At 50.5% G+C, this 20,096-nt stretch overlaps 1 protein-coding gene and 1 long non-coding RNA gene across 5 annotated transcripts in view; one reads left to right on the top strand and one right to left on the bottom strand.

Annotated features, from left to right (window-relative positions):
- Positions 1–6,822: 6,822 nt before the first annotated feature.
- Positions 6,823–14,912, bottom strand: LOC144951630 (uncharacterized). 2 transcript variants are annotated; one of them, XR_013640521.1, is made up of 4 exons: positions 14,821–14,912; positions 11,409–11,487; positions 8,788–9,174; positions 6,823–7,262 (listed from the first exon to the last, which is right to left on the bottom strand). It is a non-coding gene; the product is annotated as an uncharacterized LOC144951630 (long non-coding RNA). The 2 variants fall into 2 exon arrangements; XR_013640522.1 differs by lacking the exons at positions 11,409–11,487; positions 14,821–14,912 and adding an exon at positions 9,717–9,795.
- A 908-nt stretch (positions 14,913–15,820) lies between these two features.
- The window catches only part of TANGO6 (transport and golgi organization 6 homolog), a 229,088-nt gene continuing 224,812 nt past the window's right edge, over positions 15,821–20,096 (top strand). For all 3 annotated transcript variants that reach the window (XM_078881923.1, XM_078881921.1, XM_078881922.1), the window contains exons 1-2: positions 15,821–15,988; positions 18,907–19,054. In XM_078881923.1, coding sequence (XP_078738049.1) covers positions 15,937–15,988; positions 18,907–19,054 — 200 coding nt within the window. In that variant the 5' untranslated portion in view covers positions 15,821–15,936. The remainder of the gene's footprint in view (positions 15,989–18,906; positions 19,055–20,096) is intronic.

The following is a 20,096-nucleotide window of genomic DNA, read 5'->3' as shown; positions in this document are numbered from 1 at the left end:
CGTGGCTCTGTGCGCCACCGCTCCACGTGGGCCACACCGCACTGTGTTTCGCACGTAAGACTTGTGCCACTCGGTAGGTAGACAAAGATCCCCCGTGTAGCCTTAACAGACTGTAGGGGCAAGTGCTGTTAGCGAGCACATATGAATGAAGGCCGGAACGGTACACGAGGGGGTGGGTGGCCAGCAACACGCCCGACCGCCTTTGTTTCCCCAGTGGCGATGTTTACACACCGCACTGGGCACTCATTTGAGGCTGAGTCGACCTAGGGGAGGCCCAGGACCGGTTCAGATAATCGTCACCGGTGTTGGCCGTGAGCGGGAATCGAACCCGAGTCGCCGGGTTCGTAGCGCGACGCGCTAACCGCTACACCACCGCACACGCACAGAAGCCGGGAATAGCAGCGGCAAGGCTTGTAGCATGCCAAGATGACGAAGATGGTGCCGACACTCCAGACCCGATGTCGTCTTCGCTCATTCAGCAAACACGGCCGAGATTGGGAGGTGAGGGGGGGGGTCAAAACAGATTTTAAAAAAGTGCCACGGATTTATTGGCAGATTATTTTTGTTGTAAAATAATTATTCAATCTTGATTTGAAGCTTTCGTGACTGCAGCATCATCGGGCGATTTGCCAGAATATTCACAAGTAGTAAACTAATTGGCGCGTTTTGTTTATGTGACAAACCTTGCTGGCTGTGTCGGCTGGTGGAGGGTTACGACACATTCACACTCACACGACATAGCCCAAAAACCTTAATTTTGAATGGCATTGGTCACGTTAGCCTACGTGTTAATCACACTTCACGGTCTACAAAAGTTAATTAACATCCATACTCTTTGGTTCTTTCGGTAAAGTCACGTAGGTATAAAATAAAATAATTCACGACGTTTCGATTGCAACACAAGCAATTATCATCAGGTGGGAAAACCACTGCAAGAATTGTTTTTCCCTCTCCTCGCGTCCACGCAACGCTCCCCTCCCCCTAACCCCACCTCTCTCTCCCACTTCAGCAAAACAAAATATTGCTGTGGTTTTCCCACCTGATGATTGCTTGTGTTGCAATCGAAACGTCGTGATTTATTTTATACCTACGTGACTTTACCTAAAGAACCAAAGAGTATGAAATAATTATAATTACTTGGGCAGGGGAGGAACAGGGAGACGCGGTTTTAGCCCAGTTTTTTTTCTTGTCTGTACAGCCCTACAAGCAAGCCTTGGGATTGTACTGTGGCGAGACGGAGAGAGGGAAGGTGTTGATGAAGAGGGAAGCAATGCGCGTGATGTCGCCAGGACGGGAGATTCAAGGTCAAAGTGGATCTTGTCTCACCCAGCGAGATCTCAAAGCGACCAGGGATGAGTCGCGTTTGCAAAGAGTGGAGTGAGGTGATAGAAGAAAGGTAGGAGAGTGCGTGGAGGGGAGTGGAGTTAGATGAGGGGAGAGGTAGGAGAGTGCGTGGAGGGGAGTAGAGTGAGATGACAGGGGAGAGGTAGGAGAGTGCGTGGAGGGGAGTGGAGTTAGATGAGGGGAGAGGTAGGAGAGTGCGTGGAGGGGAGTAGAGTGAGATGACAGGGGAGAGGTAGGAGAGTGCGTGGAGGGGAGTAGAGTTAGATGAGAGGGGAGAGGTAGGAGAGTGCGTGGAGGGGAGTAGAGTGAGATGAGAGGGGAGAGGTAGGAGAGTGCGTGGAGGGGAGTAGAGTGAGATGACAGGGGAGAGGTAGGAGAGTGCGTGGAGGGGAGTAGAGTGAGATGAGAGGGGAGAGGTAGGAGAGTGCGTGGAGGAGAGTGGAGTGAGATGAGACGGCGGGGGGGGGGTGACAATTTCTGTTCTGTATGTACGTACACGGTGTATGTTGAACTTCTTTCGCACCGTACGTAGCCGACCGTGGCAACCGGGTCGCCAGGCTACGATGCCCATTGAGAGGAGCGATGTAACCGGCGACGGTTGCCCGGCGGTCGAGACCGACCGACTCGCTGACAAATGGAGCGGCAGCTAAAGAGGGAGTAAACAACAACAAATAACAACATCTGAGTGGGGACACGGAGCGACGGGAATCGGCGCGCGGGCGGCCGCTCGCGCTGAATTGGTGCCTCCGCGACGGCTTGATAAAGATGCCCTCATCCAGCAGTGGACTGATCATGGCTGATGATGGGCAATGCCGAGTACGGTCCAGTCGTTGTCGCCTACTGGCTGGACAAACAGGACGCAGGCTCACGGGCCAACAGGCACCCAATCCGAGCACTTGCTCGAGATCGCCGCAGAGGGAAGTGGAAACCTTCGTATTCCTCCTTCATTTGCATCCAGTGTGCGTGTCACTATATTACTACGCGTGCTTATCTGAAGGCGTCCAGGTGCACGCTCTGAGGTGTGTGTTGTGCGTATGAATAGCCACACGGGCGCGTGCGGGATACGAGGGGGGTGGCTTTGTCAACTGTTTCAAACGAAATATTAAAATGAGCGGAGCGTCGGTCGATTCAAGCACGGGCCTCGCCGCCCGCGACGGGCAAGTCGTGCTCACCGCCGTCATCATCATCATCGTGCTCACCGTCATCGTGCTCACCGTCATCGTGCTCACCGTCATCGTCGTCGCCGTCGTCATCGTCGCCGCCGCCCAGGGTCAGTCCACTGCCGGATGAATTTCGAAGCCCAATCCGTAGCCATCCTCTCACGGTCAAATGATGTCCAGGGTGCTTCAAAAACCACGTGAACACTACCGAGAATTTGCAAACAAAAACCACGAGAAATGTGCCGCCGTCGCCGGCCTCTGGAGACCACCTGGAGAAGATTCGAGCCACGCGTTGACAACGATGGCGAACAAGTGGAGACTCTTTGACTCTTTGAAGCGATTAACAGTACATTTGTGATCATGTTACAGTGTAGTAGCCGTTGTTTTTCCATTAAAAACGAAAGTCCCATGTAAGTGTGAACATTTTCTTGAAGCACCCTGTATACTAACAAGCCACCACCAGCACCCTGAGATTATTTTACAATAACGATGATGATGGTAAATATAGTCCAACTGGTAGAGGTGCGCCACCGCCGCACACGACGTGCACCCACGTGGTGAGCCGGTGTCAAACCTAACGCCCCGAGCTCTGTGGTCCTCTATATATTAAGATGTTAGGGGCCAATTGTTGAGTGTTCACGTGTGGGAGGTACACCGGTGGCAGCCTGGAGAAAATCCACGTGTGCGAGGGGACAACACTCTATCCCCAAACAGATTGGACTGGTGGAGAGATTAACACGTAGGCTTTCGTGAGGTTTTTTGGGTTATATTGCGGAAATAAATAAAAGTGTCGTTAAAACCCCGCCACCACCCGACACAGCCAACTAGTAAGGGTTGTCACGTAAACAGAACGTGGCCAATTCGTCACTAGTACAGCACTAGTGTGTAGTGTAGTGTATAGTGTAGTGTACTAGTACAGCACTAGTGTGTAGTGTATAGTGAAGTGGGTAGTAGTGTAGTGTGTAGTGTATAGTGTAGTGTATAGTAGTGTAGTGGTATAGTAGTGTATAGTGTAGTGTAGTATACTAGTACAGCACACCGGTGTGTTGGAGAGCCAAGCCACAACATTTACAATCTGAGTACGACGTTTCACCACCAATTACAACTAGCTTCATCAGGCGACAGCCAGATTTGTGGAGAAATCAAACTGTGTCGTTCCTTATATAGAGGCGTAGATGTACTTACAAACATTCTACTTATGAACTTTCAGAGATACGAACAAACCTAGTCCATGTCCAGTTGCCTGTTCGGAACTGAGAGTCGTAAGTTCAACCGTCGTGCAATAGATGGCGGTGGTGGCATCTACATCTACAGAACGTGAAGAACCAGTGGTATCTACATCTGCAGAACGTGAAGAACCAGTGGTATCTACATCTCCAGAACATGAAGAATCAGTGGCATCTACATCTGCAGAACGTGAAGAACCAGTGTTATCGACATCTGCAGAACGTGAAGAACCAGTGGTATCTACATCTGCAGAACGTGAAGAACCAGTGGCATCTACATCTGAAGAACGTGAAGAACCAGTGGCATCTACATCTACATAACATGAAGAACCAGTGGCATCTACATAACATGAAGAACCAGTGGCATCTACATCTGCAGAACGTGAAGAACCAGTGGCATCTACACCTGCAGAACGTAACCAGTGGGAACTACATCTACAGGAGATTATACAATTTTTAACGCCATTCACCCCTGTTTAGTGTACACGCCGTACAACACGTTTGGAATCGACAGGAGTAAAGTTTGACTTACGAACAAATCGACTTACGAACAGAACCTCTGGAACCTAACTCGTTCGTAAGTAGAGTCCCTGTATATATTTTTGTTGTTGTTCTTCTCACTGACTTGAACTCACACGCACCCCTCGCTCGCACGAAACACGACGGACTACGGAGGGTGCACACGCAGGGCACCAGAGGAAGGCGGTGGTGGCGGTGGAGGAGGCGGTGGAGGAGGCAATGGCTCAGCGGTAACTCCTCGCGCATCACAGCACAGCGGGGTTCGATTCCCGACGCGGGTGCCTTTCTCCGTGTCAAGTTTGTGTTTCCTCTATCTCTCTCTCTACCCCCACTTGTTTTGTATGGGTTTCCTCCGGGTTCTTCCAGTTTCCTTCCCAAACCTACAAAGCAAAAGAGCCCACCACACAAGGTATTAAGCGAGCAGAAAAAAAATATCCCAACCAACGCTAAAACATGTCCTCTGCAGATGAGTCAACTGGGATCACACGTGGCAGCAGCAACAGCGTCGCCTCCACCTACGGCGAAAACTTGGCAAGCGCCTCCTGCAGAGCCTTGAGACTCGGCGGGGCTGTCCGCGGAGGTCGAGCGGAATGACCGAGACATGAACGAGAATCAAATCTTTATTTATACTGTAGAAGGAATCTGATGAGCGATAAAGCTCTTTTTCACAGATGTCCTGCCCTGTGAGCCATTCGGCTCTTGAATCGGGTGCAACCGCAACAAAACAACAAGTGTGTTAAAGTGTTCAAAAACGAGGGAACACGTTGCGCATGTGACGGCGGCTGTGGCTAAAGTCGAGTCCCTCAAACCTCCCCGGCTCCACACGAAGCCACCGTATCTCGCCCGTTCCACCTGTGACAATTTTCTCCGTTCAAATACCCAGTTGAGGACAATTTATTGTTATTATTATTATTTTGGATAAGATTAATTTCACATTTTCCGACGCATGGTACATTTCGACAGCTAACTTCCTGTTGGGCTTTGCGTGTCGTGCGCTTCCTTTGTTGACAGAGCTCGTTGCTGTTATTGTGATTTTATTGGAAACTCATTTCGTTAGAACTGCTTGTTGTTGTGTTTAGTTTGTCGCACTTCTCCCGCACCTCCGATTAGCACGGCTGGCTACGTACGGTGGTGCGAAAGTTCAACGCGTGTACAAAGAGACCCATAGACGTAGGGACTCATAGACAATGTGCACATTGGGTTGGCTGAACTTTTTTCTCATCTTAATCTTAACAGAATTCACATAGCGCCTTCACCAAGGCGCTTTACAAAGAATTAAGGAACGGTACAACAACAACGTGCACGTGCGTCTGAATGTAATGGGTGGAGATGAGGTGAATGAAATGGACGAGAGGAAGCAGTGAGGGACGAATCTGTGGTGATGCGTGAAATCGGTGAGGGCGAAATTGATGACGGTAAATGTTGATGATGAACAGATTGCATGAACGAATGGGGAATTCACATTTGCTGTAGGGGAGTTGGGGGGGGGGAGTTGGGGGGGGGGGAGGAGGGGGCAGTGGTTAACACGTGGCTGGGCAAAGAGTTGGGGGGGGAGGTGGGGGGGAGAGGGGGGGGGGAGGAGTTGGGGGGGCCAATTTAACCCGCGTAGGTCTCTGCAGCCACCACTCGTAAAAGAAGCGTCGCCTCGCGGGCCAGGCTACATCCTCGCCCCCTCTCGAGCTGCCGCCACCGCGCACTCCTTCCGGCGTCTCTCCGGAGCAGGCTCATGCCGCTCTCCGTCCCGACGATGACGACCCCCCCACCCCTCCCCACCCCTCCCCACCCCTCCCCCGGTTCTGCCGGCGCTCGTCGTTCTGGGCTCTTATCGTCACCCGACACGACCCAAGCCGCGTGACGTCTAGGGGGGAGGGTGGCGAAACAGGATCGTTCTGGGTGATGATGGAGCAACGCTCACCCAGGGGGCGAAGGCCTCGCCGAGTCTATGGGAATTCAGACTTGATTTGAAGCTTTCGTGACTGCAGGAATTACTCTTTGGTTCTTTCGGTAAAGTCACGTAGAAAGAAAATAAATTAAATTATAGAATACGACGTTTCAATTGCAATACAAGCAACCGTCAGCAGGTAGAACTAAAATTGAGAGAGAGAAAAAACACAGACACGGAGACACACAGACAGACACACAAGCAGAGAGAGACAACACAGACACACACACAAACAGAGACAACATAGAGACAGAGAGAGAGAGAGAGACACACAACATAGATCTATGGGAATTATTTTTTTAGGAGGGGCCACGCCAAGTTTTTCACAGGAGGTGGAGGGGGCGGGCAGGGGGTTCGGTGGGGTGGGGGGGCGATGTTGCTGCTGTGTGTAAATCCCAGTCGAATAATTTGGGGTGTTGAGCAGCATGTGGGATGTTTTGGTTCAACACCCATTCACAATGTGTGTCTATGTTTGTAGCTATGAACCGGGAGGAAACCCATGCAAACCACGGTGAGAATAAATAAATTCAACACAGAAAGGCGTCCGAGTCGGGAGTCGAACCCAGTTTCGTCTTGCCGTGAAGTGCAACTGTGGCCACTTTGCCACCCTGTCTTGTTAGGGAGGCAGCTGTTAGCGAATCAAATGCCGACAGCTACGTATCACAGCGAGAGGACAACCTCATCCTCTCCACACAGAGATGATTGACTGATGGATGTAAGATTCTAATGATGTTCCAGTTGGAGGAAATACAGTATATCAGAATGGGTTGAACAAATATAGTCTGGTCTACGTAACTGGAAACGTTATTAAAACCATTGTCCCAAAAAAAGATTTGCCCTGTATTTTTTTATTCAGACGACAGGTTCAGCCTCGAGTTCAACATTTATTTAGGTCTCGTCCTGAACACTTCTCCATCTTGCGCGAACCAAGTCTTCACCTCCCGTGGATTGTGAGACGAAAGCCAATGGAAATCGGGTAGGTGAACATCACGAAAATCCACACCATGGGTGTCGCCACTGTAATTAGCGTTGAGAGTCGATCGCTGTCCATGGTGCTGGTCTGGTGCTGATCTGGACACGGGACACAGAGAGCTTTCCATGGTGCTGAACACACAACAATAACAGCAGCAGCAGCAGCCGCCATTCGCCGCTAAGAGGCGGTGATGTTATCACAGCGCCTGTGCCGGGCGAGGTGCACTTTCACGCCACGTGAAGCGTTAAAAGCGTGATGGCAGGAAGTTACGGGACAGACCCAGGTGTTATGGGTTGACTGACTGAGACGACTGACAGATGCACCACCCGGCGCTCCGCTCGTGGTTGTGAGCGTCGCTCCTCTGCCCTCTGTTATTGTTGGAGGGCGACTGGCTGCAACTGCCTAGTTCCTATGTCCTTCAGGAGCCTCCTCCAGGGGCCGATGTTGACACCCCGGGTAGCCAGTCATTGGCTGAACGCAAAACACAAATATCCCCCGTATAGCCTTTCACATGCTAATTTCTCACATTAACATCATGCTAATCCCTCACATTAACATAGCCACTTCCGTGCCCTCGTCGAGGAGGCCGTTCTCCTATCTTACAGTTACATGCTAATTTCTCACATTAACATCACTAGCCCCGGCCACTTCTTTATAACCCTTGAGCTACACCGATTTCAAACCTTTTAAAAGTCTGCCTCAGCAACAGCAGGCCATGCTTTCCCACCTGATGACGGACGCTTGTGTTGCGCCCGAAACTTCGTGATTTATTTTATTTTATACCTACGTGACTTTACCGAAAGAACCAACGAGTATGGATTCCTGCAGTCACGAAAGCTTCAAATCAAGACTGTATCAGACTGTTAGAGGAAGAGCTGTGAGCACGCACCTATGAAGGTCGGCACGGTACACCAGGGGGTGGGTGGGTGGCCAGCACCACGCCCGACTGCAATTGTTTTCCCAGTGGCGATGTTTACAGACTGCACCAGGTGTTCATTTGAGGCTCGAATCGACCTAAGGGAGGCCAAGGACCGGTTCAGATAATCGTCACTTGTGTTTGCCGTGAGCAGGAAACGAACTCGTGTCATCGGGTTAGAAGCGTAGCAGGCTAAGACAAAGATCCCCCCTATAGCCTTTAACAGACTGTTAGGGCAAGAGCTGTGAGCAAGCACCTATGAAGGCCGGCACGGCACATGAGGGGGTGGGTGGCCAGCACTACGCTCGATTGTCTTTGTCTCCGTAGTGGCGATGGTTTTACACGCCGCACGAGGTACTCATTTGAGGCTGAGTCTACCTAAGGGAGGCCAAGGACCGGTTCAAATAATTGTCACCGGTATTGGCCGTGTGCGGGAATCGAACCCGGGGTCGCCGGGTTCGTAGCGCAGCGCACTAATCGCTGCGCCACCGCTCCCCCCGCGCACACGCACACACGCGTACACACACACACGTACATACACACACACACGTACACACACACACGCGTACACACACTAAAACACACACACGCGCGTACACGCACACACATGCGTACACACGCGTACACACACACGCGTACACACACTAAAACACACACACGCGCGTATACACACACACACGCGTACACACGCGTACACACACACGTACCTGTTGCTTGAGATTGGGGTTGAAGCCAACAGGCGCGTAACCATTGATCGATTTGCCGATTGAAAGTAGATTTTTTTCACGCTCATGAATAAGGCATCGAGTCGTGGGCGGGAAAACCCATTATTTCCATTCATGTGAAACGCATCGATTAGTTTCCCTCGAGCCAATGGTCGCGGCGGCGTCTGATACAAAACGAAGGAGGCGGTGGAGACGAGGCGGCGGTGCATGCGAGGCATCCGGCACGAAAGGAGGCGCTGCAGAATGAGACACCGCGAGACGGCAGAGGCAAGGGCGAAGAAACGAGGCAGCGCAGAACGGGGGGGACAGGACACAAACGAGATGGACGGTGGCCACGAGACAGGGCAAACGAGACAGCAACAGGCCAGGCTGGTAGCGCACGGTGGGGCAAAGCAAGAGGAGACAAAGGGGAATTAATCCTCGAATCGAAGGGTGACATTTCATCCGAACACGGGAGACGGAGTGGTGGATCAGTCAACACACCTGCACGTCGGACGCGTGGCTGAGCGCAGTCAATAATAAGCACCAGCGTGGCGTGAACCCTCCTAACTTTACAAACGTTTGAAATACAATTGGCGTGACGACCACACCGACCGATGCCTAGGCGCCTTGAGACATGAGTGGAAGGCGCCTTACAATTAAATGTAAATTCATATTCTTTGGGTCTTTCGGTAAAGCCACGTAGATGGAAAAAATAATAAAATAAAAATCACGACGTTTCGATCACAACACAAGCAATTGTCTTCAGGTGAAAAAGAAGACGGTTGTTTGTGTTGCGATCAAAACGTGATTTTTTTATTTAATTTTTTTCTATCTACGTGGCTTAACCAAAAGACCCAAAAAATATGAATTCCTGCAGCTACGAAAGCTTTAAGTCAACATTTAAATGTAAATTATTATTATCATTCTACCTCCCGTTCTTCACTCTCCTTTTTTCTCTCCATCCTGCATCTCTTGACTCCCCCGTTCTCTGTGTCGCTTCCATTCACCGATCCATCTCCCCCCCCCACCACTCCACCGTGTCGCCCTTTACCTCCCTCTCTCTCCGTGCCCTTTCTTTGTCTGCCTACCCTAGACTCGTATCTCTCCCTCATCTCTGTGGATACCCTCCCGGCCCACCTCCCTCCCTCCCTCCCACCTCCCGGCCCTCCCGCCTAGCACAGTCTGTCACGCCGCCCGCGCAGCCGAATGTCTCGAAGCCAAAACTCGGTGGGCGGTGGAGGAGGAAGAGAAAAAAAAACGGCCGCGTCACCCGGCGCCGAGAGGATATTGAAGATGACAGGCGAAACGGCGAGAGCAGCAGCCCTCCGAGCCACCCTCACCATCGTAGTCCAACTCTCGCGCAAAGCCACCGGTCCCCACTGCCCTGCCCCCCCCCACCCTGCCGACCACCGCCAGAGGAAAGGCACCGACTCTCCATGATCAACCATGAAAACCCACACGCACCCACCCACCCGCCCGCAGCAACGCGCAGTATCCCTCATCGCTCATCTCGAATAATAGCCCCACGGGTCCAGACGAGACACATCATATTCAGAATCCCTTCACCGGCTCCCGGTCCGGTTCCCGCGTCGAAACCGCGTGACTACAAGACGCGCGATGCACGTCCGTGGTTTAATTTCCTACTGAATATTTTCCACGTCGCTGGTGGACTGGAGCAACTTAGGTCTACTGCATGAGGCGCACCGGGTGCAAGAAGCATTTTTCAAATCACCGACCTAGACGGACGGGGGGTTGAAATGAAGCCCCTGCGTAGAGGCCTCTGTCAATTCACCACTGGATGAGAGCCTCCCCATGCCATTTGGGTCGGGGGGATTATTGGAGCATATTTAACCATGATTGTCAATGGGAATGCTAATACTCTTAGGTTTTTTCGGTAAAGTCACGTAGGTAAAAAAAAAATTATTAATAAAAGTAATAATAGAAATAAAATAAAATAATAAATCACGACGTTTCGGAGGCAACACAAGTCTCCGTCATCAGGTGGGACCGTCACAGCTAGATTTACTGTATCAAGTGAGGCAAAAAATTCCAAGGTATAAGTTCTTAAATAGAAGTTAAGGGGGGAGGAGGGGCTTATCTGAATGTGGTAGCCAATGAATGAAACGTATTGCGGGGGGGGCGCGGGGCTAAAAGAGAGCAACAGGTGCACATGATAAAGGTGCACATGCTAGAAGAGAACGACACTGCGCATGTTGTTTAACCCAGTGTTGGTTGACAATCCAAATACAAAAAAGGAGAGTGCTGTTAAACGCTGGGGATGTTAACACTCCGTAAAGTAGAATAGTACCTGTCAAATAAGATGGTCCAAAATGTGTAGTTAAATCTTTTTTGCATGGTTAATAACATCTTTCCAATGATTACTCAGTTTGTACCCATCATCACGGTTGAAATTATGTCTGCGTTTGTATATCTGGATGGCTTCGTGTACAAACCTTTGATGGTAGCCAGAGGGTTTGCAGAGCACCTTGGTCTCGGAAAAATGATAGCTTCTGAGACCTGACGATATTTCCGAGTGATTTGTCCAGAGGCATGGGTTTACATCCACACGATGAGATTCACCATCTCACTGCCTCTCTCGTCTCGCTCGATTGCACTCTCACCTTGGTGGAACCACCTAGCAGTGATGGGCCACGTGCTGCTGATGAGGGTCAGGGGCCGTCCATAAATGACGTCACGCACCTGGGGGGGGGGGGGTGAGACATGTGTGACGGTGTGTGACGAGGGGGGGGGGGGGTTTGAAAAATGTGACGTCACATCAAAATATCAAAATGCGCAACTTTAAATGAATATAGACAACACGTTCTACTTAATTAGACTTTTAAATAAATGTTTTCTCCTACAACATCAGAGTGCAGCGCCACATTCAATTCGCACTACAATGACAATAGTTTAAAGCGATTTGAAGCATGTTTTATATATTTTTTTGGGGGGGGTTGGGGGGCAGAGCTTTGTGATGTCATATTTGAGGGGGGGGGTCTGACTTTTTGTGATGTCGTGTGACAAAGGGGGGGGGGGGGGGGTCAAAAATCGTCCAAAATCGCGTGACGTCATTTATGGACGGCCTCTCACAAAAAACGGTGACGAATTAAAAATGCCGCTTGGCAGATGAACCTGCGCGGAAATATAAATGTGTCGTTAAACCCTCCACCACCCAACCTGGCACAGCCAATTCGTAAAGGTTTGTCACGTAAACACAAAACGTGCCAATTCGTTACGAGAACATCACATTGGTTGTGCGCGTTGGAGAGTAAACCCACGACAGCATTTACAATTCGAGTGGTGAGTAGTAAGGGTGAGTGGTGAGAGTAAGTGGTGAGGGTGAGTGGTGAGGGTTAGTGGTGAGGGTGAGTGGTTAGGGTTTATGGTGATGGTGAGTGGTGAGGATGAGTGGTGAGGGTGAGTGGTGAGTGGTGAGGGTGAGTGGTTAGGGGTGAGTGGTGGGGATGAGTGGTGAGGGTGAGTGGTGAGGGTGAGTAGTTAGGGTTTATGGTGATGGTGAGTGGTGAGGATGAGTGGTGAGTGGTGAGGGTAAGTGGTGATGGTGAGTAGTGAGGGTGAGTGGTGAGGGTGAGTGGTGAATGGTGAGTGGTGAGGGTAAGTCGTGATGGTGAGTAGTGAGGGTGAGTGGTTAGGGGTGAGTGGTGGGGATGAGTGGTGAGGGTGAGTGGTGAGGGTGAGTAGTAAGTAGTGAGGATGAGTGGTGAGTGGTGAGGGTGATTAGTGAGTAGTGAGGGTGAGTGGTGAGGGTGAGTGGAGAGGGAGAGAGTGAGTGGTGAGCGTGAGTGGTGAGGGTGAGGGGTGAGTGGTGAGGGTGAGTGATGACGAAGAGTGGTGAGGTTGAGTGGTGAGTAGTAAGGGTGAGTGGTGATGGTGAGGGTTAGTGGTGAGGGTGAGTGGTGAGTGGTCAGTGGTGAGGGGTCAGGGTTAGTGGTGAGGGTGAGTGGTGATGGTGAGGGGTGAGTTGTGAGGGTGAGTGGTGAGTGGTGACGGTGAGTGGTGAGGGAGAGTGGTGAGGGAGAGGGGTTAGGGTGAGTGTTGAGGGTGAATGGTGAGGGTGAGTGGTGAGGGTGAGTGGTGAGGTTGAGTGGTGAGGTTGAGTGGTGAGGTTAAGTGGTGAGGGTGTGTGGTGAGGGTGAGTGGGGAGGGTGAGTGCTGAGGGTGTGGTGAGAGTGAGTGGTGAGGGTGAGTGGTGAGGGTGAGTGTTGATGTTGAGTGGTGAGGGTGTGTGGTGAATAGTAGGGGTGAGTGGTGAGAGTGAGTGGTGAGGGTAAGGGTGAGTGGTGAGTGGTCAGTGGTGAGGTTGAGTGGTGACTAGGAAGGGTGAGTGGTGAGTGGGGAGGGTGAGTGGTCAGGGGTGAGGGTTAGTGGTGACGTTGAGTGGTGAGTAGGAAGGGTGAGTGGGGAGGGTGAGTGGTCAGTGGTGAGGGGTCAGAGTTAGTGGTGAGGGTGAGTGGTGAGGGTGAGTGGTGATGGTGAGTAGTGACGGTGAGTTGTGATGGTGAGTGGTGAGGGTGAGTGGTGATGGTGAGGGGTGAGTGGTGAGGGTGAGTGGTGAGGGTTAGTGGTGAGGGTGAGTGGTTAGGGTTTATGGTGATGGTGAGTGGTGAGGATGAGTGGTGAGTGGTGAGTGGTGAGTGGTGAGGGTGAGTGGTTAGGGGTGAGTGGTGGGGATGAGTGGTGAGGGTTAGTGGTGAGGGTGAGTGGTGAGGGTGAGTAGTTAGGGTTTATGGTGATGGTGAGGATGAGTGGTGAGTGGTGAGGGTAAGTGGTGATGGTGAGTAGTGAGGGTGAGTGGTGAGGGTGAGTGGTGAATGGTGAGGGTAAGTCGTGATGGTGAGTAGTGAGGGTGAGTGGTTAGGGGTGAGTGGTGGGGATGAGTGGTGAGGGTGAGTGGTGAGTAGTCAGGGTGAGTGGTGAGGGTGAGTGGAGAGGGAGAGAGTGAGTGGTGAGCGTGAGTGGTGAGGGTGAGTGGTGGTGGTGAGGGTGAGTGGTAAGCGTGAGTGGTGAGGGAGAGGGTGAGTGGTGAGGGTGAGTGGTCAGGGTGAATGGTGAGAGTGAGTGGTGAGGCTGAATGGTCATGGTGAATGGTAAGAGTGAGTGGTGAGGGTTAGTGGTGATTGGTGAGTGGTGAGGGTGAGTGGTGAGGGTGAGGGAGATTGGTGAGGGAGTTTGGTGAGTGGTGAGTTGTGATGGTGAATGGTGAGGGTGAGTAGTGAGTGGGAGTGGTGAGGATGAGTGGTGAGGGTGAGCTGTGAGTGGTGAGTGGTGAAAGGTATTGTCAAAGCCCACCGGGCTTTGACAATACCTTAGTATCTGTGTATATATGTAAGGTTATTAAGAAATATATTTTTCACCCGCGCAACGCCGGGTACTTCTGCTAGTAATATATAAAAAAGAACGTTCAAAAATATTTGTATTTTATTTTTAATGATAGAATATAGTGTTGTCATCCGTATGACATAAGTATACCAAGTTTGCAGTCGATACCACGTTGGGAAGTTGGTTAAAATTGAGTTACAAGATTTGAGGATACAACAACAAGCGTGTAAATTGGAATCATCGAGAGTATTATATACGAATAAAGCGCTCTACCCAGCATTTACCGTTATAAACCTGTTTCATGTGTAGTATGTCCCCAGTAATTACCCTGTAATCGGGTAATTTGTATGGGGTAATGGTAAAAGGTAGGGTAAAGGTAGGTTCGTTGCTTTTTACCTTTTACCTTACCTTGCCGAGGCCTAGTTGGCTCTCCAACACACACAGGTGTGCTGTACTAGTACACTACACTATACACTACAGTCTACACTACTATACCACTAAACTACTATACACTACATACTAGTGCTGTACTAGTCACGAATTGGCCACGTTCTGTTGACGTGACAACCCTTACTAGTTGGCTGTGTCGGGTGGTGGCGGGTTTAACGACACACCATTTATATATTTACGCGATTTAACCATAATGTGTTTTTAAACAAAAACAGAGAAACCTGAGTGAGAGTGGAAACTCGCCTGTCAGGATGTGGCAGCGGCGGGGGGGAGGAAGCGGCGACCTCTTCAACTTGCAACTCCTCTTCTTTGGTTCTTTTCGGTTAAGTCACGTCTAAAAATAAAATAATAAATTAAAATAACATATTACGAAATTAAGATTGCAACTCCTGAACTGCCGCGACTGAGGGGGTCACTGCATGGCGTCATCATTGTTTGTTGTAGCACAGAGTTAGACTTATCACTTTAATCTAAATTGTCTTAAGGTTGTTTTGCACAGCATTGACATGCGGTTCTATTTCTGGAAGACTTTGCTGTTTTTTTCTGGATTTTTCTGTTGCGCGTCGTCACTTTAAGATGTTTCTTGTTCGTGTTTTAGTTTGTTGCGGTTGCACCCGATTCAAGAGCCGAATGGCTCACATGGCTCTACCTAATGAATACACTGAAAATGTAAAACTGAAATCGACCGAACTCCCCGTTCTAAATGGCGGTGACACGACGTCATCGCCTGGGGTGAGCGCCACTCCACTGGGTTTTGACGTCATGAGTCGCCCGAGTTTCGCGCCACTGGGCTGGGTCGGGGACATTAAGTCACCACTAGAGTTCCAACCGAGTGACTAGGTGGGTGACATGACGTTTCGATCGCGCGAGTGCCGATCCCGACACTTGATGGTAAGGTGACGTCATCACACGAGTTTCCAAAAGTCCGCTGGATAGTCTGTGACGTTATCACCGGAGTTCGCGCCACTCGGCTGGTTGGACACAACACGTCATCACCCGAGTTCTCACAACGAGGGTCGCTAGCACCATGACGTCACTGATCGCGAGAGTTTCCCATCACGATGCTTGCTGGTAACGTGACGTCATCACGCAAGTTGGCTGGATGGATGACGTGACGTCATTTAAGCGTAACTCCCGCCCCGGCGCAACGAAGTGGAGCGCGGGCCCGACGTCATCCTGCACACGATGCGTTGTCTACGCGACAATGACGTCACGAGAGACCGGGGGTGCATGACGTCACGAAGCCACTCCGACTCACCACGTTGGTCTGGAAACCGATCGACCGTCGACTTGAAGCAGCAGGATCCGATGAATCAAATATACATTTGACAATAATAACACCACAACAACAGCCATATAATGGCTCTGGCTATTGTTACAAACGCTTTGAACGCGTTAATCAAGCCCGCCGGTGAGTGCAGTGTTGCGTGTTATATAGTTGGTTCGGTGAGGCGAGCGAGGTGACTCGGTTTGTTCAGTGGCCTAGCGGTGAAATGTTGACGTAAAGCTTTCGTGACTGCTGGAATTCAAATTCTTTGGGCCTTTAGGTAAACTCACGTTGATAAGTTGAAAGAAAATAAAAAAAATTATAAAAACTACGACGTTTCGATCACAACAGAAGCGATCGTCATCAGGAGGAGGATGATGACGATCGCTTGTGTTGTGATCGAAACGTCGTAGTTTTTGTTGCTGTTATTTTTGTTATTTTCTTTCAACCAATCTGCGTGATTTGACCGAATGACCCCAACGAGTCTGACCTCAGCGGTGTCGCGTGAGGCCGCGGTTCGATCCCCGGTGTCGGCATTTAACGAATAACAACGCATTTTTTTAAATGAATAAACTTGAATTTAAAGGTGCGGTGGCTCTTTACGCGTTTAATTACTCTGGCGATGGTGGTGATGCACAGATAAATACGGTGAGCACACTCGTCAACAACAACAGTGTGTGGTCTGAATAGGGAAAGTATACAGCACGTGTATGTTGCTATGAAGAAAGGTGGGGGGGGGGGGTCATTACCCGAAACGTCGTCAATGAGAGATATGTTTAACTTTTAAGGTCACCAAAACACACGGAGTTGTTTTGGACTAACGTGTTGAGTATTTTGATTCGGCCTTTTAAGTCATTGCCTCTTTGCATAACGATCCACAGTGCTGTGACCACGTGCTTTGTAAGTATTGTACTGTTCAGACGTTGCACTTCTTTGGCACCGGATGTAGCCAACCACGCTCATCGGAGGTGTGGGGGAAGGACCACAAACTATGGGCCTCTGTGTGCGCCTATGGGTCTCTGTGTGAGTAGTCTATGGGTCTCTATGTGCGCCTATGGGTCTCTGTGTGAGCAGTCTATGGGTCTCTATGTGCGTCTATGGGTCTCTGTGTGAGTCTATGGGTCTCTGTGTGAGTCTATGGGTGAGTCTCTGTGTGCGTCTATGGGTCTCTGTGTGAGTAGTCTATGGGTCTCTATGTGCGCCTATGGGTCTCTGTGTGAGTAGTCTATGGGTCTCTATGTGCGTCTATGGGTCTCTGTGTGAGTAGTCTATGGGTCTCTATGTGCGTCTATGGGTCTCTGTGTGAGTAGTCTATGGGTCTCTATGTGCGTCTATGGGTCTCTGTGTGAGTAGTCTATGGGTCTCTATGTGCGTCTATGGGTGAGTCTCTGTGTGCGTCTATGGGTCTCTGTGTGAGTCTATGGGTCTCTGTGTGAGTCTATGGGTCTCTGTGTGAGTCTATGGGTGTGTGTGTGAGTCTATGGGTCTCTGTGTGAGTCTCTGTGTGAGTCTCTGTGTGCGTCTACGGGTCTCTGTGTGAGTCTATGGGTGTGTGTGTGAGTCTATGGGTCTCTGTGTGAGTCTATGGGTCTCTGTGAGTCTATGGTCTCGATGTGCGTCTATGGGTCTCTGTGTGAGTCTATGGGTCTGTGTGAGTCTATGGGTCTCTTGAGTCTATGGGTCTCTGTTTGAGTCTGGGTCTCTGTGTGAGTCTGTTTGTCTCTGTGTGAATCTGGGTCTCTATGTGAGTCTATGCATGTATGTTGAAATTATTTCACACCGGACGTAGCCAACCGCGCGAATCGGAGGTGCGGGGTGAAGGACAACAAACGAAACACAAAAATCGGTTCTAAAGGAATGAGTTTCAACCTACATGATGCTTTATAAGTACATCATAGCTCCCATTGGCTTCCTAATATCGGAAGGGAAAGCGTACCAGACGTCCGCAGAAGCAGCAGCATCTGAATTCGCCGCGCGATGCAGCGACTCGTCTTTAGTAGGCTGCGTTGATGCTGCCCTATCTGATACAAAATAGATTAGCAAACAATATCTCGTAGTAAATACACGTATTATTGACACAGCCAATATCGTGCCAATGGGCCCTCTGTGAGCAAAGAATTTCATCAACCATTGATCATCAGAACGAGGAAAAACTCTGGACCGGCTTCGACGTGCATTGGTTTCATCAGCAGAGTCGGGTTTGCACGCAACTAATTCTGGTGAACTGCCAGACGTGGAGAGACAGAAATACACAGGGGACATCAAACTTAATGTCATCTCTTGTGTAGCGCCTTTAATTGAACTATCACGAAGTGCTGTGCTTATGAAAATTACAACACTCATTGAAATAAATAAAGAGTTCTATACCGGGACTCCTCTACTTACGAACGAGTCCTGGTAGGTTCCAGAGGTTCTGTCCATAAGTCGATTTGTTCCTAAGTCCAACTTTACTCCTGTCGATTCCATACGTGTTGTACGGTGTGTACACTAAACATCGGTGAATGGCGTTAAAAGTTGTATAATCTCCTGTAGATTTAGTTCCCACTGGTTACGTTCTGCAGGTGTAGATGCCACTGGTTCTTCACGTTCTGCAGATGTAGATGCCACTGGTTCTTCATCCTCTGCAGATGTAGATGCCACTGGTTCTTCATGTTCTGCAGATGTAGATGCCATTGGTTCTTCACGTTCTGCAGATGGAGATGCCACTGGTTCTTCATGTTCTGCAGATGTAGATGCCACTGGTTATTCACGTTCTGCAGATGTAGATGCCACCACCGCCATCTCTTGCGGGGCGGTATGAACATGAGACTCTCGGTCCGAACAGGCCACTGGACATACGGGACAGGTTTGTTCATATCTCTGAAAGTTCGTAAGTTGAATGTTCGTTCGTTGAGGAGTCCCTGTACAAGACAATACAACGAGGGCAGACGAATCGCACCAAGCCAGCATTCCGAAAGCGACGGTGGTGGTGGATGATGTTGAGCGCGGCGACGGCGTCGTGTGATGGTGTTGACGGCTAGCCGGCTAGCCGGCTCAAGCGCCGCTTTTGCGATCGTCGGCAGAGCAAGCTGGTGGGACGCTGCAGCCCAGGGAAGCCCTGCTGGCGTCTTTCAGGAGAAACCTCGACGCGCTGGGATGTCTGCTGCAGCAGCCGGACGCGGCCGGGCAGGCCCTGCGGCGACTCCGAGGCGGCGTCTGTGCGAACACGAGGTGCGAACACGAGGTGCGTGCACGAGGTGCGTGCACGAGGTGCGTGCACGAGGTGCGTGCACGAGGTGCGTGCGTCGCGCTCGGGAGAGAGGAGCCTCTCGCCCGTACTCGTTAAAAGCAAAACAAGCAAACGAACAAACGTTCTGCCACGCGTTTTAGGTTTTTCGCGGTTGCGCTGCCACGGGTTTTTGGGTTTGCGCCACCACGCGTTGCTCCGGCACGACATCCCGACGATTCAACGCAATGTGCCGGTGGTTTTCGTGAGGGGCACCGCGGTGGCGAGATGTTAACTCCCTCGCCTGGTATGCAGAATGTCATGGGTTCAATTCCGACCCCGACGCCTGTTGTATATTTGAAGGTTGCATGTTCCCCCCGTGGTCATGTGGATTTCTATCAGTGTCCTATGGTTTTTTCCTCTACATTTAGAATCAGCATGACCTTTGAGTATTTGGCCGCTATAAATATCCAGGTGATAAGCCACTTTTTGTTGAGCTGTCATTTGTAGCCAGGTCGCTTCTGAAGTAGAGCTACATAGCTCAGCGGGTCTTGCCTGGTAAAATCAAAAACATCTTGTTTAGTTTTAGGAACTGCAACTTCGGTTGACTAGTCGTTACCGTTTTGTAATTGGGCTCAGGCAGGACGCGTTACTGGAAGGGGTGTTGGTTGGTGGCCCAAACTTAACGGAGGAGTTGCAGCTGAAGGGGCGAGCGTGCCCAAGAATCTGCATGCCACAGAGATGGAGCAATGAGATCGGCCCACTTGTTGGATGGATTTCCGCATCACAGGACCACGAAAGCTTTGGGAGGCTTTCATCTGGCAGTGGATAGGTCATGATCAAACACGAACATGGTCATACGTTGCATGTATTGTATTGGTAGATGCTCATGTCACCTGCACAGCCTCCAGAGGGGGTTACCCATCAACCCAACGTTAGAATGAGTAGGTCGGATTCTATGCAGCTGTACGGACCGTCGCGTCGCGTGACCACGAGCAACCGTGATGGGCGAGAGGGGGTGGCCTTCGTCTAGCAGTGGATAGGCCA

This window comes from Lampetra fluviatilis, chromosome 63, assembly GCF_964198595.1.
Source record: "Lampetra fluviatilis chromosome 63, kcLamFluv1.1, whole genome shotgun sequence".
Classification (NCBI taxonomy): Eukaryota; Metazoa; Chordata; class Hyperoartia; order Petromyzontiformes; family Petromyzontidae; genus Lampetra; species Lampetra fluviatilis.
The sequence above is the reverse complement of the archived record's forward strand: the minus strand, read 5'-3'. Positions and strand labels throughout refer to the sequence as shown.